This window comes from Canis lupus, chromosome 36, assembly GCF_003254725.2.
Source record: "Canis lupus dingo isolate Sandy chromosome 36, ASM325472v2, whole genome shotgun sequence".
NCBI lineage: Eukaryota > Metazoa > Chordata > Mammalia > Carnivora > Canidae > Canis > Canis lupus.
Window position 1 is genome coordinate 13,578,779 of NC_064278.1, and position 25,336 is coordinate 13,604,114.

General features: G+C 40.5%; 1 protein-coding gene across 2 annotated transcripts in view; it reads left to right on the forward strand.

Annotated features, from left to right (window-relative positions):
- The window catches only part of CERS6 (ceramide synthase 6), a 301,865-nt gene that overhangs the window by 102,858 nt on the left and 173,671 nt on the right, over nt 1-25,336 (forward strand). For both annotated transcript variants that reach the window (XM_025460063.3, XM_025460064.3), the window contains exon 3: nt 2,403-2,533. In XM_025460063.3, the coding sequence (XP_025315848.1) occupies nt 2,403-2,533 (131 nt within the window). The remainder of the gene's footprint in view (nt 1-2,402; nt 2,534-25,336) is intronic.

Here is a 25,336-nt window from a genome sequence, read left to right on the forward strand (position 1 = left end):
CAAAGACATTGGTACAAATTATGCAACCTATGCTATGGTACAGACAAAGGAAAAAATGTGCAATCGATATGAAAAGATTGTTCATTAAAAGGAAGTAGAAAATGGTTTTTCGGGATCCCTGGGTGGCGCAGCGGTTTGGCGCCTGCCTTTGGCCCAGGGCGCGATCCTGGAGACCCAGGATCGAATCCCACGTCGGGCTCCCGGTGCATGGAGCCTGCTTCTCCCTCTGCCTGTGTCTCTGCCTCTCTCTCTCTCTCTCTCTGTGACTATCATAAATAAATAAAAATTAAAAAAAAAAAAAAAAGAAAATGGTTTTTCCTCTTTCAAAAAAAGAAATCAAGTTAAAAAATATACTGAGACACTATTATCAGATACTATTATACTGAGACACTATTATCAGACTGGGAAAAAATTGAGAAATCTGATCATGGTGAGGCACTGGGAAATGCACACTCTTGTTTGTGTAAGTATAAATTGGTAAAATCATTAGTGAAGGTAATTTTTCAATATCTAAGGTTGTGAATGCATAGGCCTTTGATCTACATTTGCTTCCAGGAATTTATCTCTATGTCTGCCTGTATAAAATGCTCTATGACAAGATGATTTATTACAGCATTGTTTATAGTAGTGGAAGTCTAGAAGGTACTTAAATGCCCATTAACTGGAGAGTGGATAAGTAAATTATAGTATATCCTGACAATTCTACAAAAGAAGGAGGGCATTCTTTATATTTTAATATGGAGGTATTCCAAAATACATAGTAAAGTAAAAAGCTCAAAGTTCAGAGTAATACATGTAGTGTGCAACCATTTGTTTGGCAAAGTGACATAAGAATACATGTTCAAATTTACTTATATTTGCATAAAATAACTCTGGAAAATAAACTGATTTAATAACTGATTAGCTGGTAGGAAGACAGAGCATAGTAGGAATAAAATGGGAAGGTAAAACTTTTTTTGTTTTAATTTGTGAACCATGTGAATGCTTTACCTATTCAATAAGCTGAGAAAACAAATTGAATTTAATGATTAATTCCTCTAGGAAAATGGTATAGCCAAGGTGTATAGTAGGATGTGAATTTTTGTCTTCCCTATTTTTTAATTAAGATAGATACAAAAGGAGAGTGTAGATGGTAGATGGTGTCATGACTACTGAAAACAAAAACACGTTACAGTACACATCTCACTGAAAGTGGGCAAAGGACTTTTACAGACACAAGCTTAGCATGTTTTATGACCTCAGTCACAACACTGAGGCCACTTGCTGCATCCCCTGTGTATCTGACATCTTCAGTTACTTGAGATTCTTTGAAAACGTGTCATATGTACATCCCACCTTCGTAACTTGAAGCTGGTCAGCCTGCCTTCCCTTACCCCATTTTTGGTTATTTCCTCTGATCACTAACATCTCGTTAACAATAAAGGAAAGATGCATTAATAAAGGAATAGAACTAACTCAGCTTAGTTTGTTGTGTGGCAGGACATGCTCACATAATTGTGGGCAGGATGGTCCCTAACATATCAGAGAGTAGAGATAAGAAAAGGGAGAAATGAACACTTACTAAGTCTTAGACCAATTTTTTACATTTGGTCTTCACCACAGTCCTCTTTAGGTGGATAAAAAGCCCTAACAGATGAGAGAACCAAGGCTCAGAGGTCATTAGAGCGAGGAATTGAACCTGGTTGGCACTTCATAGTGTTATAGAAATGAGTGAGAGAAAAGAGAAAAGTATCATCCTATGGCGAAACATAAGTAGGGTCTCTTCCCTGTTCACCACGTTTGTGTCTTAAAGTCATGCATAGTTATTGGAAAGATTTGATGGGCATCTAGTCAAAAGGAATAGCCAAGAAGGGGGATAGAAGAGGAATGTGTGAACAGCAGAGCAGAGAGAGAAGAGGAACGAAGAGAACACATGCTTGTTTGTTTTTTTTGAGAACACATGTTTTATAATAGAATTGGTGCTGTAGGCTAAAGTGAGGTCTCTTGAGATTATTCCATGCTTTTGTCTCTCCTAACTTACCCTGAGATAATTGGGTATAGCATTTTTTTTTTTCCTGAGAAAGTAAAAACTTTGAAAGATGCCTCTTCACAAATTCACCTTAACCTAACTCCTTCCTTAAAGGCTAATGGAGCTGACCCAGCCAGTTGGCTGTTTCATTGCATCTCTGTTGCTGATAGGAAGTGCAAGCATCAGAACAAGATTCGTATTTTTCAGTGGTGTTTCCTAATGAGTGATTTTTTTCTGTCCTAAGTGGTTATTTATGTTCATGCTACTAGTGGAAGGACTAGGTGCTCAGTAGTAGCAAGTAGTCAGTATAGGGGGAAGAAAATCTCAATTTAGACAAAGGCAGGTGTGTTTATAGTGAAGATGAAAATGATTTTGCTGGTACCTTGTTTCATAGCATCCTGATGAAAAGAGACTGGAAGGCCTCTCCAAGCAGCTGGACTGGGACGTTCGCAGCATTCAACGCTGGTTTCGACAAAGATGCAACCAGGAGAAGCCAAGCACACTGAGGAAGTTCTGCGAGAGCATGTAAGTTGCTATTTTTCTTTCTGAAAGAAAAAAACTGCTTAAGTACTCATCCTATCCCCGAGGTTAAAAATAAAAGTTTCTTGCAGGCTCCAGCAGCCCCTAAAAAAGCATGCCACCCGGTAGAAAAATAGTCCACAAAAAATTGGGGGAATAGTAGTTTGTAAGGATTTGTGATTTCCACTTTGGATTCAGTAAGTGAAGTTCACGTTCTCGTGGAGTTCCTACAAAGTAGGCAGATTACAGGGGCCTGCAGTGATGCCAGCCAGCCACCTCTGAAATATGGCACTAAAAGTCATGACTTAATGGTTTGAATTTTAATAGAGGGGACTTTGTCAAGATGTTCTTTCCACTGGTAAAAGCTGAGATGTTAGATGTATTATCAGAGAGTCATGATGATGCCCCATATTCCTGAAGATTTAAGAAATAACTATATTATATTCCATGGTTGAATTTAATGAAGCATTCCTTTAAGGTGGGGGATGGAATAAAGATCTCTTCCATTTCTGAAATGTGAACTTTATCGTGTGTAAATTATATATCAATAAAGCTGTTAAAACTAAAAGACTCACAGAGAACTAGCACAGTGCTATTTTGAAATAGTGACACTCAATACACTAACCTATAGGAAAGTTGGAAAAAGAAATGCTGAAGCATTGAGCACATTTTCAACAAAGAGAAGATGCTGTGCCTTGAGCTCATTGGTCCACTTGGTCTTCATCCTTTGGGATATGAGTGTGTCTTTGTCTAACAGCTCTGTCCTTCGGGAGCTTTTTCCTGACACCTGGTCATTTGAACAATAGGGCTGTCGATGTTGCTCCTTTTGTTGCTGGCTCTTTCTGTTTCTGTTTCTGTTGCATTTTCAGGTTTAGCTTTCAATTATGCCAAAAAAGTATTTTAGCAGTTGCAGTCTAAACCTTAGAGGGAAACCGAATGTTCTGGGAAACATGAGTGAGAGGCAGAATAATATAAATTCGTAGGGCTGAATAAATATGGGGAGCACAACCAGGATCTTGAGGAGGTCAGAATATTTATAAAACCTGAAAAACAATGCAGTAGATACAATCTGAAAAGCCCTTCCTATAATTGAACTTGGTGGCAGTTTATGGAAGAAGGATTTATGCATCTGGGCTCCAGATCAAAAGGTGGAATTGCTTCCTGGCCTTGGCCCACTGTATATGCAAAGGACCTGGGCTCCTTCATTGGACTCCAGGTCTGAGCAGGGGTGAAGCTGGGTCTTGGCATAGGAACCACATGCTGAAACTCATGTGTGTCTTCCCCTCCTCCAACTAACAACTTTGGTATCAGTGCTAGCCCTTTCTATACTATACTGAGTCTATACCAGTTTACATACCAGTAGGTAGAGGAATTGGTCACTGGATCTTGTTAAAATGCAGATTGTCATTCAATCGGTGTGAAATGGCAACTGAGGTGGCATTTTTAACAAGTTCTTAGGTGAAGCCACCAGTCCACAGACCACACTTGGAATAGTAAGGCTCAACACTATACCAGTATCTATGTCTTGTCCCTGAGTTCAGCTGGCCTTTATCTGCACACTTATAATCAGTTAAAAATATTTTTTTAAAGATTTTATTTATTTATTCATGAGAGAAACAGAGAGAGAGAGAGAGAGAGAGAGGGGCAGAGACACAGGCAGAGGGAGAAGCAGGCTCCATGCAGGAAGCCCGACACGGGACTCGATCCCAGCTCTCCAAGATCACGCCCTGGGCTGAAGGCAGCGCTACACCAATGAACCACCTGGGCTGCCCTTAAAAATATTTCTAAATGGTTGCTAAAGGCATGGTAATGTGAAGGTACAACTGGGGCCAGGAGAGAGATGGTACCTGAAGTATCGATTATGATCTCTTTCCTTAAGAAGTTTATTATAATAGTGTCAAGGAGATATGAGAAATATCTGACTGTGTACATCAGTGGTATCATACAACAGACAGGTGTGGGTGCTAAACAATTGGTATGGACAGTCAATAACTACAGATTAGAGGAGAAAGATCCACTGTGGGTGGATCTCCCTTATTCCTTAACCTCTGGATTGCCACTAGATTCTCCTGCCCTTCCAAGGGCTTCTGTTGTATTGGTTATTCTGTATTTTTACATTTTTTAGATTGGGCTTCTTCTCCAAATTCAGTCTTTAGCCTCTTATTTCCCCCCACTTTACCTTCCATCCTCTTTGCAGAAGTTATTTCCTCTTGCCAAAGTCTTTTGAAGTCATTTGTCCCATGAAGAAGTTTCTTCTGAGGCATCGTTTTGCTCTCTCCCAACAGGCAACTCTGACTTGCTTCCCCTGCTGAATTCCCTTCTGTTGTTGGCATGCCTCCATTCTGTTACAGACTAGCAGCTCAAACCAGTCATTTACCGAGTTCCATTAGTTCTTTGTAAAGCCACTGCTGTGGCACAGATCTTAATTGCTCTCATAGCTCTCATTATTTATCCCATTCATATATATTTTGCTACAAAAAACTTCCTAAAATGGTACAATCTTCATATTCTGCTGCTTGTAAACCTCGATGATTCTTCTGCAACTATAGGATAAATTATTAGTCCCCTTAGCCTGTTTGCTAGATTCTGGCCTTCATGCATTTGGTATCAATGACCTCTTCCTACCAGAAGGTTGTCTTTTCACTGTCCATACTTTCTTTGTTCATTCCTGCCTTGGTTTATGCTGTGTTCCTAACATGGACACCTCTACCCTCTGCCCTGCCCATCTCTCCCCTACCTGGGTAATTCTTCAAACCCTAGGCCCTCTCAGAAACGTGGCATGACTGTTGAATGTCTGGAATGAACACTACTTTTTTCAAATTTTTAGAGTCCTCATTGTAAGTACTAGTAATTTAATATGGAATCACATGCTTTCTTATGTGGTTATTTAACTTTTCTTAACTTGTCCGTATATTTTTACCCTAATTACAGAATACTTGCTCTGTGAGGGCGCAAGAACCACATTTTGTTTTTCTTGTGTTCTTAGCCTTTACCACCACATATATACTGCTGAATAAATATTGGTTAAATGACCGTAAGTTATAGTGGCATTGTTTTGGAAGGATTTGCTGATCTAAGTTGGCACTCTGCCTCTCCAAATGAAGAGTGACTATTACACACTGACTTAGCCTAAAATTTGTCTAGGAAAATTATCAAACTATGGAAAGCTCCAAGACTATATCCAAAGAAAGAGATTCAGAGGAAGGAATAGGGTGGCAAAAGGGAACATTTAGATAAAGCTATGAGGAATAAAGCAGAATTATATTGGTCATCATAGGCACGTTTGTATGTCATAGTTATTTGCTCATCAGTATAAAAAATGATCTGGAGTAGTTGTTCTTAACCAGGGGTGCACTGCATAATCACCTGGTAAGCTTTTGAAAATATACATACCCAGGCTCCACCCTGGGATGGATGATTTAGTGTGGTGACTAAGGGAGGTCTGGACATGGACGTCTTAAAAGAAATACCCGTAGTACTTACAACACACACATTCATGGTTAAGAAGCATTAAATCTCTGAAAAGAGATGACTGCTGTTCAAAAATACTAAAAATCAAATTAGCAAGCAAGACAACACAGATTTGGGACTTGAAGGTCTAAGGCCCAAATGTACAGTTTCTGTAGGTTTTCTGTTCTATCTAAATCACGGTTTTAGAAAAGAGTCTCTTCAGGGGAATGAATGGTGTTTCATCTTTAAGCAGTGTGGAATGGCAGCAATATGCATGCCAAACAATGCTTGTAACCATCTGCTGGCATGTCCAACTTCTGGCGCACCCATTTAATGCAGATGAACTGAGTAGAAGTTGTTCAACAAGTAATATGTTGAAACATTGACATGCTTTTTCCCCCCCTTCGTGCTTGATGTCAGTCATTCACCGCTGTATTAGTTTTGATGAATAGTTCTTCCAAAATCATGTAAATCTTTACTGGCAACTGAAATAGAGATTTTCAAGAGGGAGTAAAGAATTTATAAAAACGAGATACCCTGTGATAAATTTTCAGAGGAACAGTTTCTAAATGGGAGCCATTTAACTGGGGGAACATGCTTTGAAGCTGCTGAAGTTTTGCCTCTCCCCCTCCAACAGTTGCATCAGGATAATAGGAAAGTAAATAATATCTGCAATAAAAAAATATCCGCAGGATGAAACAGGAAGGGGCAGAGATAAGTTTTCAGAATGAATGGCTTCCCTCTACTTTGTGCCCGATGTGCATTCATCATTTTTAAATATTGTGCAGTGCGTTTAATAGCACCTGCCTGGGAGTAAATATTATATATGGCTTTCATTTAAGCAATCTCCACTTGACTGAACAGATAAATCTCCCATATCATAACCTGAAGATATAGGGCAAGGAATATTACTCTTTATAGATTAGTACTAATTTACATGGATTGGCATTTACTCATATGGAACCTTGTAAAATGCTGACCCAAAATTGTCTTTTCTTTAGGAATTTCATTTTAGAGTTGAGGCTGATTAAAACTACCCTTAGATGCTGCCATATTTGGATGCTTCTGTTCAGAGGCAGCAGACTGACCAAAATCTGGGAACCTTTTGATATTGTGACTTTATTTCTGCAATGAAGCCCCATGATCCTAATTTGTGATTCCACTGAACTCAGCAGTGAGAAACGAGGAGTCTAACCAGTTGTCCTCAGGCTATCATTCAGTCACTGCTTTTTTATTTTGTAGCTTTTTACTTGGACAAGTCAGCAGTGCTGTCTTGTGACCTCAGTAAGAAAGTGAAGCCTAATGATTGAGGCGGAAAAGAGAACAGGCTGTGCGGAGAACAAGCAGAGTCTCATATCCCTTTATTTTCAAATCATTCTTTAATCTGAGGAAATTTGTATGCTGAATATATTCAACAAGTTGTCATAACCCCATCACTGGTTTGCAAAAGAAAACTGACTGAATATTTGTACACTGCTGTCATATCTTCTATATACTCCACACTGTGGCCAAGGGCAAACTTTTGCCAAAGAGAAAATTCAGTTTTGATTATTTTCACCTTCAGATCATGACATGATCATTATTTACTACCAAAGTTACTACCAAAGTTCCGCTGAAGACAGATGCAGTTTTTGAAGGAGAGAGTAAGAAAATATTATCTTGTAGAAAAATGGCATCTTCATGTTTTCAGTACTATGATACATGATTAGCAATGAGTTGATGCTGATCATGAGTCTGGAAAGAAATTAATCATAAAATCATAAAAGCCATAATCATAATCATACAACCTCTTAGTTTTTTAAAAAATTAATTAACTTTTGGTAGAGAGAGCATGAGCGAGGGGAGAGGCAGAGGAAGAGAGAGGGATCAGCAGACTTTTCCTGTCAGTGGCTAGACACAAACCTTGTCGCAATTATAACTCCACTGTTGTAGCACAAAAACAGCCATAGACAAAGCAAATATATGTGGTTGTGTTCCAATAAAACTTTATTAATGAATGCCAAAGTTTGAATTTATCATTGTCATATGTTATGAAGCATTCTTTAAATTTTTTTCAACCATTTAAAAATTTAAAAACTATTCTTAACTCATGGGTTGTACAAAAACAGATGGCAGGCTGGATTTGGCAAGCGAGCTGTAGTTTGCTAAACCCTGCTTTGGGATTACCGTACTATTAGCAGTTCTTTCAAGAGTTTCAGGAAAGAGAATATGGTCTTTAGCATAAGGCACAGTCATCCATTGCACAGAGTATTGTTATATAACAGAAGCATTAGAATAGTTTCTGTAAGTTTCAGGAAAGAGACTGTGGTCTTAGAGCACAAGACACAGTCATCCATTGCGCAAAGTACTGCCATAAAACAGAACCATTAGAACAGTTCTGTAATGCCTGTCTCTAATATTCCTGGCACGTGGTGCCTCGATGCTGTGCAGTTTCATTTAACTCAATCAGGCCCTCTTGAAGTTGTTAGTATTCTGAAGATGGTATCACTTCCCCTACAAAAATTCTGAAGATTGATGAACTGTGTTATGAGACAGTCTGCTCTTTTGCCTCAAGTTAGCTTTTGAAACCTTTTCCCTCTTTCTACTCCACCCCTGCCATCTGTGGCATGTGAACTCAGGTTTTCTACTTAGATCAAGCCTCTCACAGTCCTTGATGGCATATGGTGAGGCCTCTCATTCATGTGTACTGGCTAATTAAAGAAAGCAGATTTTTGCTAAAAATATCAGAGGCCAAACTTTGGTCAAGCTGGCTACAGATTAGGTACTGCTGATTAGTTTTCTTTAAATCCTAAGTTCCGCAAAGCTCTGTTGATAATTTTTCCAAGAATTTTATTCAACATGGAGTTGGATGGAGATGAAGAGAACTAGAGTATATAGAGGAATAATTGAATTTATTAAGCCCTGTGTTCTTAATTCTTGTCTGCCATTTTTGAATCTATATACCATTTCTTTGTTTGATCTATTTTAAAAGTTATTTCTGATTTAGAACAAAATCATGAAAATCATTACAATCAACTTTGATTTATAGAGTATGTGCAGAGGTACACATAATGTTCCAAAAGTTTGGGGAAAAAATACTCCAAAGCCTACCACCCAGAAATAAATATTTTAGATTTTACTACTTATATAAGATTATATTCTATACATGTGCTCACACAGATATACATGCATACTGTGTATCTCAGCTTGGTGTGTGCCCTTCTTGAGATTTCTTTATGAAACCTGCCTCATCATAGGGCCCGAAGAAGGCTATGGGAACATTATGTTTCATGCTTTACCTTTAGGATCTATAAATCATGATTCGCTTAGTGGCAGTACAGTCAGTTGTGCTGTAGCGTGACACACACATTGTTAAAAATTGCCACACTGTGCGAAATTGTACAACAACACAATACAACCTAGGATTTATGAGAAAAATCAGTCAGGGCACAACAGTCAAAAGCATCAGCGGCATTAAAAAAGAGATGGGAACCTAATAAGAACAGCACAGTTTTATACTGTGCTGTTAAGTATAAGTAGTTAAGAAATACATAAAGACTATAATGAATATGGTATTTTATCTTGAAAAAGACGTGAAGTTTACTTGGAAGTCAGTGTTGGTGTATTGGGTGAACTTCCATAACAAAATACCATATAGTAGGCACCTTACAAAACAAATTTCTCTCTCACAGTGCTGGAGGCTGGCAGCTGAAGATCAAAGTGTCTCAGGGTTGGAATATCCCTTCTGTCCTCACTGAGTCTTTCCTCTGTGCCTGTTTATTCTCAGTGTCCCTTTCTCTTCTTATAAGAACACCAGTCATATCGGAACAGTACCCCACTCTTCTAACCTCATTTAACCTGAATTGCCTCCATATATTTTCAAATATAATCATGTTGGGGCTTAGGGCTTAGAGCTTCAACTTAAGAACTCTGGGGTGACACAGTTCAGCCCACGGGAACATTGGAAGAGTTACAGCTCGGAAGTTTCTGTGAAGTGGTACAAGGAAGGGGGTCTGAAATTTGAGACAAAGCTGTGACACTGGGTGGATGTGTCCCATAACGTGTGAACTGAGGTAACATGGGGATGTTTGAGAGGGGTGTGTGCGTGTTTGGTATTTCCTTCTTCGCTCAGGTCAACTCAGCACATTCCTGCATTCGCCCAGTGTTCCTGGCAAGTGAAATCACACATAAGCCAATATAAAATTTGTGCTGTGCTCACACAAGAGTGAGAGATATTCATGGTTTCACCACTGGCCTTACAGCAAGACTGGCAGACAGCACAGGGTGGTGGTACAGCAGGGTGAGCTCTGGAGCCAGCCGGGCAGCCTGAGTTCGGGTCTTCCCTCTCAGAAAAGTCTGTGGGATATTTGGGAGCTCTGTTTGGCCTCCCTAAGCTTCCGTTTCTTCATATTGGTAGTGCTCACGCCATAGGGTCGCTGCGAGGACCATGCGGGTTAACACATGAAATGCCTAGAAAGGTGTCTTGCGCAGCGGGGGCGGGAAATGCCAGCTGCCGTCAACCCCGCCGTGTTGTCTGTCGGTAGTGCAGCTGGTGCAACACGAGCAGGAGCAAATAGCTAGTAGTCTGTCAAAACGTGCAACGGCAGAGCTGTCGGCGCGTTACCTGCTAGAGGCAGCTCTGGTGTTTGTTGCTGCGGGAGGAGAGCTTCGGGAAGGTGCAGGGAGAACAGGATCTTCATTCAGAACGAAACCCTCTTATTTCTGTGGAATTCCAAGGAAGTGGAATCCTGTGGATTCACAGGACTGTCGGCCGGGGCCTGACTTACACACACAGAAAGATGCAAAATCCATCTGAGCTCAGAAGGCAGACCCTCTGGCTTCCTGCTGCGTAGCAGTGTCACAGAAGTGGCTGAGGAAAGGTGTCCGACACCAGCAGGGAATGGTGCCCGCTGTGCCGCCAGAAGCCAAGGCTTTTGAAGCACCGCATGAGAAATGTCAGAACACACGGTGAATATCTTTGAACCACAGAGATCTAAAATCTTGCCCAGGTGATTCTGAGGAAGACACAGCTTGCCTCTCCCGGTGGGGAGAGAGGAACAAAGCCTGGAGCCCAGCGGGGCTGGCTTCAGCGCAAGCACCTCTGCTAGGGCCGGGAGAGCCCGTCGGCCCTAGGCGGTCGGCTTGGCTTCTGGGTATAGGTTTGCCGTTAAATGTAATATTTATTGGTTACCTCCCATGAGCAGGTGAAGGTGTATTGATCTAGAACAGATTTGAGGCTGGGAATCAGATGTCCCTGGTTCATGTCCAGGTTCAAACTGTTTAACCCTTAATGAGCTATTTAACCTTGCTAGGTCCCGGGTGTGTCTTCTGTAAAAGGAGAAAGAACTCCTATTTATGGAGTCATTCTGGGGATTAAATGAGAGGGTATGGGTATAATGTGCATCCCTTAGTGCCCGCTTCCCTTTCAGCTGGGTTTGCAAAGTTAAGTAACAGTTTCTGATCTTGTGGGACTCACAGGGACAATTGGTTCGGCATATTAGTAAAGTTGTTCAGTACCTTCAACAGGGAGATAGAACCTGTGTTACTTGCGTGAAAAGGTTTCTTTTCTAGAGCCTCTCCCTTATTGCCCCAGCTGTGGGGATTTCTGGTCTTGTATCTTAATATGCCATCAGGAGAACCATATTTTAGATTGTTTGAGAAGGAAGCACATTGTAGCTTCTTGGAAGTCCAGTCTGCTTTACCCTCTCTTTCTGTTCTTCTTTTACTCCATCCTGCCTCCCTCTCTCCCTTCCACCTCCTGGTGTTTTAGGGGCAGGTGCCTTTTGCTTCCTCCTGGCTACTTACTCTTCTGTGGGGGCCACAGACCTTGTCCAGGGGTGGACAGGAGGCTTAATAGAACCCTCAACCATTACTAATTTGACTATAATTGTCTTAAAACTTGGTACATTGCACATGACTCCAGATATTTGAATATAGCACCTACTGATGAGGGCCGAAGGTGTTTGTGTATAAAGATGTAGCTGTGGGGGTAGGCACTTGGACAGAGCAATGGGAAGCATAGCTATTTCCCCTTTTGGAAGATTTGGGTAGGTTCCAAGTGCCTTTTGGAGAAGCAGGTCTTAGGTATGTGTGGACCTTCCCAAATCTAAATTCATAAATGAGGCCTTTGTGAGATCGGAAACTTAACTAAAAGCAATTAAGGCCAATTACTTTCATTTTTTTTTATTTTTTTATTTTTTTTTTTTAATTTATGATAGTCACACAGAGAGAGAGAGAGAGAGAGAGGCAGAGACACAGGCAGAGGGAGAAGCAGGCTCCATGCACCGGGAGCCCAATGTGGGATTCGATCCTGGGTCTCCAGGATCGCGCCCTGGGCCAAAGGCAGGCGCCAAACCACTGCGCCACCCAGGGATCCCCAATTACTTTCATTTTTAAATGCAAGTTGAGCTGCTGGCTTTGCCTAGAAGGCTGTCGTGATTTGGGAGAATTAAAGTATTTTAGAAAAAATCTCTTTAAATTTGGTTAATATTTCCTATTTTGCCTCTATTCCAACTCTTAGCAGTTGCCAACTGATGGGAGGCTAGATATTGCTCTTAGGGCTCAGCTATGTAGAGGGGTATTAATACCGTTCTGCAGAGTATATGGTGTGAGTGAGGCCACTGGTGCAGCTTCTTACATAGGGTGTATCGTGACCCACAGTTAAGGCTAGCCGCAGAATTGGCACTAAAGGTTAGTGCACAAGACATAGACATCACTTAATCCTGCTGGGTTCTGATAACTCCTGTATTTAGCTACTGATGTAATAAAATGGCATATCTTCATCTTCTATACAATTAAGTAACAGCTAGTTTTCTTGCACATGTAGTGGGCACCTAATGCTGGTAAGCAACCCAGACCCAAGCAGGGAAAAGGAATGTCTAGGGAGATTATGTTATATTCTGGGTACTGTAGTGGGGCCTTTACAATTAATCCTCACAGCCACCCTCTCTAATATGTTAGGTGTCACATGCCCTTCTTAACTCCTGAAGAAACTGAAGCAAAGCAGGGTAGAGTGGTGACTCAGCGCCACTCAGCTAGTAAGTGACAGAACTGGGATTTGTACCCAGGCTTGCCCCAGTCCAGGGGCTTGTGGGAGAAAGCTCACGAACATTACATGTTACCATATTCAGAGCAAATGTAGAAAGGGGGAACCTGGGTGTTTTCATCATCGTTTCCTTTCCTTTCCCCCTCCAGTTTATAAGACTGGAATTAAATTCCCTTGCTATCTTGTTGGCACACCAGTTGCACCTTTAGTTATACTAGAGCACTTCACTTGGAGACTTTTTAATTTCACTGTTTGCATTTCTCTCTGCTATTAAACTGTCCAGCACCTTGACTGCTGGGACTGTCTCATTCATCTTTTCATCCCCTTGGGTCAGCACAATGCCTGGTGCTTTATAAGGGCCCAATAAATGTCTACTGAATAAATCAATTATTTAGATTAGGGATTGCATTGAACCTCTAGGGACTAACCTAACGGGCTGAATTTAATTAAGAAGCAGCTCAAGTTTAATGTCTTTCAAATAGTCCTAGGAAGATCAAGGTGGGAGGGAAGAAGTAGGAAAGGCCTTCTAGCCGAGGTGACACTGCTGAATTTTTAAGGATGATTCCATCGGCCAGGTACAGAAAGAGAACAAGGGTGCCAAAGGCTGCCCCAGGGAGTGGAAATGGCCTGAAGAACAAGGTGGGCTGGAGGAAGTCCCTTCAGCTTGAGTGATGAAAATCAGGACAGGGGAAACCAAGAGGCAGCTATAGCCATAACACCAAGTGCAGGCTGTGGGCATCTCCTTCTACACTCTCCTGTCTACGTATTTAGGACCCTCCAACCTTCTGCTCTAAAATGTCCTGCCTTCACAAAAATGTCATGTTTACTAAGGGCGTGGCTCAGTGACAAATGGAGTTGGCTCTTAACTACTATCGCGTTTTACCAGTGTATGACTCAATTTGAACTCTTTTATTTTTTTGTTGAAAGAAAACTTGCTCATCAAACCTAAATCTCTCATTGATTAGATATGTAATAGACATGATTTTCAGCAGGCCCCTGTGTTCTATATGATGTTGGTCTTCTAGCCTCTGTCTTGTCTTCTGAAAAGGATAATGTGCATGGAACCAGCATAATGACCTCTTCCTTTTTCTTTGCCACCTCCCATGCAAACATGCAAAAATTAAACATCCAAAGGAAAAAGAAAGAAAACCATGTTACATTATCACCTCACTATTAGCTTTATCAACCGTGTCATATTTTACAGAGAAAAAAATCGGGTGTGGGACCCATGATAACTGGTAGTACGCCATTGACTTGGCATGCTGCTGTCAAGGTTCAAATTAAAAAAACAAAACAGATCAGGACGTGCAGTCAGAAGAGTGTGAATGTGCTTACATGATTTGGAGCAATTGAATATTAGAAATCAAGATTGCCCCCAGAAAATCCAGCAAAATTCATGTACCCACAGGACTTAATTCACCTCAATTTCCCAAATGGTTTACAGAGGACCTTTATGGGGTAGGGGCTAGGTGCTGGGGGATTTAAAGGCAGGAAAGACAGAAGTGTTCTCTGGTGTTCAGAGTGTAGGAGGGGAAAAGGCACAACAATTTAGAAAGAGTCACAGACACATCTAGCTCTCCCTGGGGATGGGGCTGAGTCATTGTATTGTAATGAGTACTTGTGGGTTAGCAAACCAAAGTGGAGATAAATAAGAATTGGCCAATGTAAACAGCATCTTGTGAATGCATTTCATGATGGATTTGAGGACAGAATTAATATTGAAGTATAAAAAATACTGAATTTTATTTGTAGAATTTTTATCTTTCAAAAGCACAGTATTTGTTTGGTAATATCTGTGGAATAACAAAGTGACCATCTTGTACTGGGATTGTGCCAGAACTTCCTACATTAAGCCTCACTGTTTATTACTGTTCAGGGTGCTTGGAGAGTCACTGTGCATGCAAATTCCTTACTTACGGGGAACATTAGTTGGGACTCCAAGTAGAGTTATTTGGTGAAACCAGCTTTCATCCAGAGCCATCGGTGATCTTTCTTTTCTGTCATCCTTTCTTCTCTGTGGGTGGGAGGGTGGGAACTGGGTTAGGTGAGGGGCTGGAGTGCCTCACTATAGGCTGGATAGTCTATGTGCTTTCCAGATAACATCAGGTCCAGCCCAGTGATCTGAAGACCAGGATACTGTTTGCAGTAAGACATTCTTTATGTGTGGGGATTGTGATCCATGCTGTGACTTCTGAGATCTGAGAAGCTCCAGTCTGCACCGTTAGCACTAGGCACATACAGATCTCAAGAAGTAGCCAAATACAGAATTTCCTCCAAAGTTGTTCTTTACATGTATTTTTCAGTGGACACTCCTGTTTTTCTTTGGTTATCATTTCATTTCAATTTAATTGATTCAAAAGAAAATATTGTTGTATCTTAAATTATGAAGGGTTCACATGAATCCTGGTTAAACCTCTAGTGTACTAAAATCTAAATTTTTTTTTTTTGAGCATTTACTACATGCTGGGTTCTGTATCAGATGCTAGATGGAAATTAGGACTTCTGGGATCCCTGGGTGGCGCAGCGGTTTAGCACCTGCCTTTGGCCCAGGGCGCGATCCTGGAGACTCAGGATCGAATCCCACGTCGGGCTCCCGGTGCATGGAGCCTGCTTCTCCCTCTGCCTATGTCTCTGCCTCTCTCTCTCTCTCTGTGTGTGACTATCATAAATAAATAAAAATTAAAAAAAATTAGGACTTCTTTCCCTTTTTAAAGAAAAAAAAGATTTATTTGTTCGCTTTAGAGGAAGAGAGGGAGAGAGCACACGAGGGCAGAGGGAGAGGGAGAAGGAGAGAATCTCCAGCAGATTCCCAGCTTGGGGCAGGACTCAATATCATGACCCTGAGATCATAACTTGAGCCAAAACCAAGAGTTGGACACTTAACTGACTGAGCCACCAGGTGCCCCAGGACCTCTTCCCTTGATGGGTAAATGACAGTGTCTCCTTGCTTCACCCTTTAAACCTCAGTTTCCTTATCTTTAAAACAGAGCTAAAAATCTTAAAAACCTTAATAGAGTTGTTATAACAATTAAATAAAATAATTCTTATAAATCACTTAGAATATGCCTACCACATTGTAAGAACTCAGGAAAAGTAATTAGACTAGTTTGAATCTCTGTGTGCTAGAGGCTGGGAAAATGAATTGAATTCCCCCACTAGTCAAATAATACCATTCCAAGTTTGCTTAATACCCTGGAGTACCATACTACCACCATGTGTTTTATCCAAGGCTTTATTTCTATTAAATCCCCAAATATCTGAAGATGTAATTACTTGGGAGGTGTGATGTGATGGCTTTTGTTGAAGGAACTAAAGCTCATTTTAATTTCAAATTCTTGACTTTCTTTAAAGGAAAGCTTCTTGGTGGTTGGAGTAAGAACATGGCTTTCTGGCTTTCCGACTTTTAAAGTAGGGTGTAGTTTGAAACCGTGGTCTTATTTGTCTAGAACAGTAGGATAAGACCCTTGTGGTGGAACTAGGAGGTTTATATCTTAGGAAAAGGAGTCCGGGCACACAAGGCCCAGCTGACGTAGGAGTCTAGGGTCCCAGCCCAACTTGCCTGTTTCTACCACTAACCAACTTGCTCAGATTCCAATTCTTGAAACTTAACTAGTCCAAATAGTACTTTAGGTTGAAAAATGGAGCCATAATGTTGTTCTGAACATACAGGGCACTCACACTTTAATAAAGGTTAGCTGTTATACTAATGATCATTAGTAGTGGCACTATAATTATCACTGAAGCAAAGAAGGAACTCCTTTGCTTTTAAACAAGTTTTAGCTTTTTTAAAGAATTTCATGAGGATTTACAGAAATGGCTTGTACTGCTAGGTGGTGGTGCCATGCTTGTTCTTGCCTCTTGGCCTATGCTCATGTTGTCACCATCTGCAAATCCCCTACCCCCACCTCCAGTACTTTTCCTGCTGCCTTATTGACTTGACAGATAGCTGCTCAACCATTAAGACTTTGTTCAGCTTCATTCAGCAAACTGTAAGCATTTATTAAGTGACAAATTTATGCCAGGTGCCATGCTTAATGTCTGCTGGAGAGCAGACTTGGAAACAGATCATTGTAACTTGTGTGACCTCGCCTACTCCATGAAGGAGGCACATAGTTCGATCTCTTTTTCTCCAAGTAGAACTGATAATTCCCATGTTTATGTACCCCTTTAATAATGACAGGAAGAGTTCACAACTCTCTTACTTATATTTCTTTTTTTTTTTTTTTTTTGAGAGAGAGAGAGAGCTAGCAAGAGGGGGAGGGGCAGACAGAGAGAATCTTTTTTTTTTTAATTAAAAAAAATTTTTATTGGAGTTCAATTTGAGAGAGAGAATCTTAAGCAGGCTCCATGCTCAGTGCAAAGCCCAATGTGGGGCTTAATCTCACAACCCTGAGATCATGAACTGAGCCAGTCAAGAGTCAGACGCTTAACCAACTGAGCCACCCAGGTACCCCACTTTTATTTCTTTTTATCTGCTAGCATATCAAGTTTTTCAGTGCAAAGAGAACATCTTCCCTTTGAATAGCCACCATATAATATTGTCCCTGCATGTGGAAGGTACCCAATAAAGGTTTTTTAGAGTGAATTAACACATATTTTAGGGTTAATGACTTTCTAGGGATTGTTTGCCATGTCTTTGTTTCATGTATTGCCCAACTGTATTTTGAGTATCTACTATATACCAAGCACTCCTTTATGTCTTTGAGACATAGTTTACATTTCAATGGGGAGAAGATGGTAGACAAATAGATAAAATATATAAGATAGCAGTTGGCTCGAAGTACTGTGGAGGAAAATTCAGCTGACAGCAAGATCAGGAGTATCTGTGGGTTTGAGCATTTACAGATTGTCAGGGAAGTCATTCCTGAGAAGATGGTGTTTGAACCAAGGCCTGAAGGAGGTGAGGTAACCCCATGCAGCAGAGGATGAGCAACTGCAAATACCTTGAGGAAGAGTGCACCTGGCCTGCGGGAGGTCTCAGGTCTCAGGTGTCGGGTTGAGGGAGAATGTTGGGGGCAGAGTGGAAGGTGAGGTAAGGGGGTGACAGATTGTACAGAGCCCTGTAGACCCCTGGAAAGACTTGGCTGTTTTACTCTGAGAAGGAAACTATAGGAGGGTTTTAGACTGAGAAGTGATGTGGTCTGAGTAACATCCTAATGGGTTCACACTAGCTGATATGTTTATTTATTTATTTTTTTTTTTAAGATTTATTTATTTATTTATGACAGAGAGAGAGAGAGAGAGAGAGAGGCAGAGACACATGCAGAGGGAGAAGCAGGCCCCATGCCGGGAGCCCGACGTGGGATTCGATCCCGGGTCTCCAGGATCGTGCCCTGGGCCAAAGGCAGGTGCCAAACCGCTGCACCACCCAGGGATCCCCCAGCTGATATGTTTAGACTGGATTGTGGGGAGGTAGAAACAGGCACGGGAAACCAGGCAGAAAGCTCCTGATATAATCCAGGGGAGAATTCTTGGTGACTTGAACCAAGATGGTGGTGGTGGAAATAATGAGAAGAGTTTAGGTTCAGGATTTAAAAAAAAACAACAAAAAAAAAAACAAAAAAAAACAAAAAAACAACTTTTCATTTTGAAAAATTTCTACCATAAAAAAGGAAAACAACAGTTTAGTGAACCCCCACTTAGTCATCAACATCTGATGTATTTACCTATGCTTTTTTTTTTTTTTTGAACCATTTCAAAGTAAATTACACATATGAGACTTTGGCTTCAGCATAAATCTGCAGAAAATCAGGTTGTTCTCTTACATAAACGGAATGCCATCATCATACCAAATTCAGATTTCCCCTGTTGCCTTCCCTGAGATGGTTTTTGTATCTGTATTTCTTTCTGAATAGAATCCAGTCACGATTCGTTCATTGTATTTGGTTGCTATGTCTCTCAAATGTTTCTCTTTCACTTCATTAATCTGAAATAATTTTAAACTTACAGAGAAATTTCAAGAACAGTGTGAAGAAATCCTGTATAGACTTCACCCAGATTCGTCCATTGTTGCCATTACATCAGACTTGCTTTAATATTCCTCCTATGTAAGTTTCAGATAGGACTTACCTCAAAGATAGAGGAAACAGAATTTGCTTAGAGGCTGGTTGTTTGGTGTGAGAGAAAGTGAGGTTTCTAAGGATGACCTTCAGGCTTCTGGCTTGAGAAGTTAGAAGGAAGGTGTTGCAGTTTACAGAGTTGAGGAAGGTGAGGGAGGGACAGGTCTGGGAACAAGGCTGGGGTCTGAATATTAGGCACGTCAAGCTTGAGCTGTCTGTTGGGTGTCCATCGACAGGGGTGCCAGAGGCAGCTGGGTGTATAAATAGGGAGTTCAGAGACGAGGCTGCAGCTATAAATGTGGCAATTTTCAGTGAAGAGGTGGCATGTGAGGTCAGCAAGAGCGAGCATGAGGGTAAGTAGAGAGGATGACAGAGAACTGAGCTCTTGTTTCGGATAGCAAAGTTGAAAGGAGCCAATAAAGGGACTGTGAAGGAGGGACATGCGAGTAGGAGGAACCAAGAGAACCTGTTAACGATCCCCCATATCAAATGCTACTGATAGGTCATGGCAGTTGAGGACGGTGAAGTGACCTGTGGATGTGGTTATTGGTGTCACAGAAGTCCCTGGTCTCTTTGACAAGAGCAGTTTGGGTGGAGTGGTGGCAGTGAAACCTCCATTTAAGAGGGGTCAAAAGGAAATGGGAGGAAAGAAATTGAAGTATGGGACTCTCGAGAAGTGTATTGTAAAAGGGTGGTTTGGAGAAAGGGTGGTAATTGGTGGAGGAATGTGAAGTCAAAGATTTTTTTAATTTTTAAATTCTTATTATTTTTTTAAGATTTTATTTATTCATGGGAGACACAGAGAGAACAGAGAGAGAGGGAGAAGGAGGCTTCCTGTGGGGACCCCGATGTGGGACTTGATCCCAGAACCCTGGGATCACAACCTGAGCCAAAGGCAGATGCTCCACCACTGAGCCACCCAGGCACCCCTAAAGATTTTTTTAAGGGGAGCCATTATAGCATGTTTGTATACTGATGATCCAGAGGAGAGGGAGAAACTGAAGATGCGAGAGAGGTAAGAGCTCTATTCTTGCCTAGACAGCAGCAGCTGGGAAGTAGTGCACGCGTCCCAGTTGTCTTGGATGGGAGTGTAGACAGCTCTCTGTGGCCACAGGAGGGAAGCCAGAGTATGTGGGACAGGATGCAGGCAGGTAGAGTCATGTTGAGAGCTTGTGGCAAGTCAAGAGACTGCCTCTTTAATCTTAGTGAATTAGGAAACAGGGTAATCAGCAGAGAGCAATAAGAGAGTAGGAGGTATTACCATTTTGAGGAGAGAGGAGAAAGTGTGAAGTAATTGTCTTGAAGTGTATTTATTAATTTCTCTGGTTGGAGTGTGTTTATCTGTGTGTGGTGTGGCAGGCAGTGAGAACAGTAAGGGGCATGAGTAGATTGCATTAGGAATGAAGTGTCAGTGGAGTGTGATCACCCATAGATCACCCTCTCTCATCAAAAAGTTGCTGGTTGGGGGGGTACCTGGGTGGTTCAGTCAGTTAAGCATCTGCCTTTGGCTCAGCTCATGATCTCAGGGTCCTGGGATCAGGCCCCACATTGAGCCCTGCGTTGGGCTCCCTGCTCAGGGGAGAGTCTGTTTCTTGTTCTCTCTCTGCCCCTCCTCCCACTGGTGTGTGTATGCGCTCTCTCTCTCTCTCTCTCTCTTATATTCTCTCAAACAAACAAATAAATGCAAGTCTTTAAAAAAGAAAAAGTACTGGTTTGGGATCAGCCCTCATAGTGCAGGGAATGGCTCATTACAGGAAAGCTAAGCTAAAAGCAAAGCTTTAGATCCTTGCCTCAGGCATTTATTTATCAGACCAGACTGCAACTGGTGTTAACTAGTGTTAGGGACTGAATGACTATGTCTCTCCAAAATACATTATGTTGACTCCCTAAGCTCAAGTGTGATGCTATTTGGAGGTCATGAGGGTGGTATGTGTGTGATGGTAAGAAGAAGAAGGAGACAACAGAGTCCTCTCTCTCATTCTCTCTCTCTCTCTCTCTCTCTCTCTCTCTCTGTCTCACACACAGCTAGAAAGGTGGCCACGTGCAGATGAGGAAGGGGGTCTTGAATCAACACTGAATCTGCTGGCATTTGACCTGGGACTTCCCAGCTTCCAGAACTATGAGAAATAAATGTCTGTTGTTTCAGCCACCTAGTTGATGATATTTTATTAGAATAGCCAGAGCTAAGACAACTAATACGCACTTACTCCATTATCATTTCCACATTCGTGTTTACAGGAGATGTTTCCTAGGGGAGGGAGGGCAAGTCATATCCTACAGTCAGTCTCAACTTTGGAAAAGACTGAGGGGACAAAAGGGACCCATGGAGCCTATTCTTTGTAAGGTTACCTTTAAGAAAAATGTCCCCATCTTAACAAGCACTGTTGTGTCTTTTAGTTCATTATCCTGTGAGCTGCTGAGGTAGTAAATTCTTATTAAATTGGATGATGTTCTATTCCAGACTCCCTTCTGTCCTAAGAAATTCTGTACCACATGCTGGAGATTCTTAAGCTGCCACATGGATTTCTCTTGAGTTTTGGATGATTTGATGCATTAGGTATTCTTATTTAATTTCTGCTTTTAATTTTAAGAAACACATCCAGATATGCCTGCAGCTAGCTAGCCATTTTTCCAAATCTGCATATAAATAAGAGAGAAGAGAGGGGAAAAATAAAGCAGTGTTTTTTTTCTTTCTCCTTTTTTTTTCTCATTATATACACATCATATCCCCATTATGTGTGTTAGATCCAAGTTTACTCCTTTAAAAAAAGAAGAAATTCAAAAAAAAAAATAAAATAAAATAAAAAAAGAAGAAATTCACTGGGAAGACAATCAAATAGGCAAATCAAAAACTGTAAGGGATGCATTTTCATAAAAGCCCACGAGTGTAACTTTTTTGATACTTAAAAAGTAATCTATGCCTCTGATAATTATTTAAAATAAAATCCTTTTTTTACCTAATAGTATTAAATGTTTAGTTAAATGTCTGCAAGATCAGATTTAATGGCTCAACTCGAATAAAAAAATAATGTATAAATATAATAAAGTTTTAATCTCACTAGCAAAAAAATAACTCAGTTAATTTCAACTTTTTATTATCAAAATTTTAGCATATGCACCAAAGAAGAGAGAATATGTAATGAATTTTCACGTATCCATCATCTGGCTTCAACTATGATAGACATTTTGCCATCTCCTTAAGCTGGAAGTCATAAAAGTTACTAAAAACTTTAACAGACAAAACATTAATATACAGGACGTAGATATAAGATAATACGCTTTATTAATATGCTTTAGGGTAAAGCCTCCAAACTAGGGCCTGCAAAGGTTTAAAAATGGCCTGATGAGTTCCCAGTGGCCTCAAGTTCACAGGGCTTACCAGTTCTTATTCAGCCCCGAGCTTGCATGTTATGCTTTGGTAAGAAGTAACTGCTGCAAGTTCTCTGCACATTCTGCCTCAGCATCCCCGCCCTTATTTCTCACACATTCTGTCCCACTATTCCCCCCCTCAACCGCTTTTTTTCTCTGCTTTTAACTCTTTTTCATTTCTTCCAAGTCCAGCTCAGGTGCCTTCTGTGAGGTTTCCTCTCATCATGCCACCCCCTGTGGCACAGGTGTAACCCTCCTGGAGTTCCCATAAGAGCCCTGATCTATATGGTCGGCCTGGCCTGCAAGACTGCATTGTCTGGGTCTTGGCTGTCTACGTCTCTGACCTCATCCCCTCTTACTAGGCTCCAGTGACATCGGTGTGCTCTCTGCCTGCCAGGCCCGTGCCTACCTTATAGGCCTTTGCACTTCTTGTCCTGTCTTTCTGGACATATTTTGCCCCACATCTTTGGCTGCTGCTACTAGAAGCCCCCCCGCCCCCGCCCCAGGAATCTCTTCTAGATCACAGCACTGCTTTTCTTTCCAAGAAAGAAGTACTACATCACTTTGTGGTACTCATTTTCTTTTATTTCCAGTCTGATCATTTATACATGTATCCCAAAACAACATAGTTTCATTTCTTGCCTATTTTTAAACTTAGTATGAGTAAAATAATATATTATCTTCTTTTGTGCCTTGCCTGTTTTGCTCTGCAGGGTGCTTCTAAGGCCTATGCAGGCTGCTGTGTGTTTGTGCAATTGGCAGTGTTTCATCTGTTTTCACTACTATGTGGTATTTCATGGTATAAACATATTGCAATATATTTCTCTCTTCCGTCATTTTTGGATATTTGGGCTGTTTCCAGCTTGGGCCTGTTTTAAGAAATAATGCTGTGAGCATTCTTGTAAACATAATATCTGGGCATACCATCATGAAATCTCTACTGTATAAATAAATAGGAGAATTTGGGAGTAGATAGGGTAACCATAAATAAATGTTCCCCCAACTGGGACAATTTTGTGTGGACTAAGTGCTAAACTTGACATCAGGGAAATAGGTGAAAATAGTGATTATCTCAGGCAAACTGAGATACTTAGTCCTGTATTAAAAGTGGCTATATATCTTCAAACTTAGAGAAAATGTTAATCTGTTTTCTAAAGGGATTGTACACATTTAAATCCCTACTCAAAGTGTGCAGGAATTTCTGTTGCTCTACATTCTCGCCAACATGGTGTTCTTACATTTTGTATTATTTACTAGTCTTGTTGTGGTTTTATTTTTTATTTTATTTTATTTTATTTTTTAATTTTTTAAAATTTTTATTTAAAAATTAATAGTCACGGGGGGGTGGGGGTGGGCAGAGACACAGGCAGAGGGAGAAGCAGGCTCCATGCACCCGGAGCCCGATGTGGGACTCGATCCCGGGTCTCCAGGATCGCGCCCTTGGCCAAAGGTAGGCGCCAAACCACTGCACCACCCAGGGATCCCCTTGTTGTGGTTTTAATTTGCATTCTTCTCATTGATGAAACTGAGTTGTGACTTATGTTTAAGTATTTTTAATAGATATATTTGAAAATATAAACCCATTTTTTAGCTTGGCTTTAACTATAACGCACAATTTTAATAATAAATAGTATTTTATTACTATTTTCTATTTTTAGTATTTTTTGATACAGCAATTATTTAGAAATATGTTTTCAATTTTCATTTTTTTAAAGATTTTATTTATTTATTCATGAGAGACGCAGAGAGAGGCAGAGGCATAGGCAGAGGGAGAAGCAGGCTCCATGCAGGGAGCCCGATGTGGGACTCGATCCCGGGACTCCCGGGATCATGCCCTGAGCCAAAGGCAGATGCTCAACTGCTGAGCCACCCAGGCGCCCCTGTTTTCAATTTTGAAATATGCAGACATTTTTAACTTATTTTAAAATGATTTTTAACTCATGGTAAATGATCCTCTGTAAGATTTTTCTCCTTAGAAATTCATTGAGATTGTTTTAAAGTCCAGTGTATGGTGTATTTTTATAAAGGTCCTTTGTGTAGGTTAAAAAACAGTGTGAATTCCGTAATTGCTAGTTACAGTGTTGTATATATTTCTATTTTGTAAAGATTTTAATCATGATCCTCAAATCTCCTGTGTTCTTACTGGTTTTTTGTTTTGTTTTGTTTTGTTTTGTTTTCTTTGGTCTACTTATTCTCTCAATGCTGACAGAAATTTTTAAAACCTGGTATGATTATGGATTTTTCTGTTTTTTTCTAGTCATTCTGTCAATTATTAGATTAAAAATATTTTAGGCTATGCTTTTAGGTATATAAACATTTAAAGTTATAATGACTTCCTGGTAAATTGAATGTTTTATTAATATGAAGTGATTCTCATATTTGATCATGCTTTTAACATTAAAGTCAATTTTGTCTTGTTAATACAGCCACATCAGTTTTGTTTTAATGATTATTTGCATAGTACATCTATTTCCAAATTTTTATTTAACTCTTTTGTATTCTTGTGTCTTAGATATGTTTCCTGTGGATAACATATGGTAGAATTTTGTTTTAATTCTGTCTGAAAATATTTGTTGTCTTTCTGCTGAAGCTTAACTCACATACACTTAATATCACTTTTAAATGCTTTTAAACCTTCATCTTAGTTTGTGCTTTTTATTGATTTCTCCATTTTATGTTTCATTTTCTCTCCTTTCTTCACTTCTGCACTTAGCATTTTTATGATTCTGTTTTCCCTCCTGGTTTTGAAATTATAAGGTCAGTTTTTAATTACTTGGTAGTTACTCTAGAAATTACAATGGGTTTATATAAATTACCAAAATCGAAGGTTAATTCATTCTTTTTACCCGCTTCCCAGAAAATCTGAGATATGTATAATGCTTTTAGCTCCATATACCTACTCCTGGT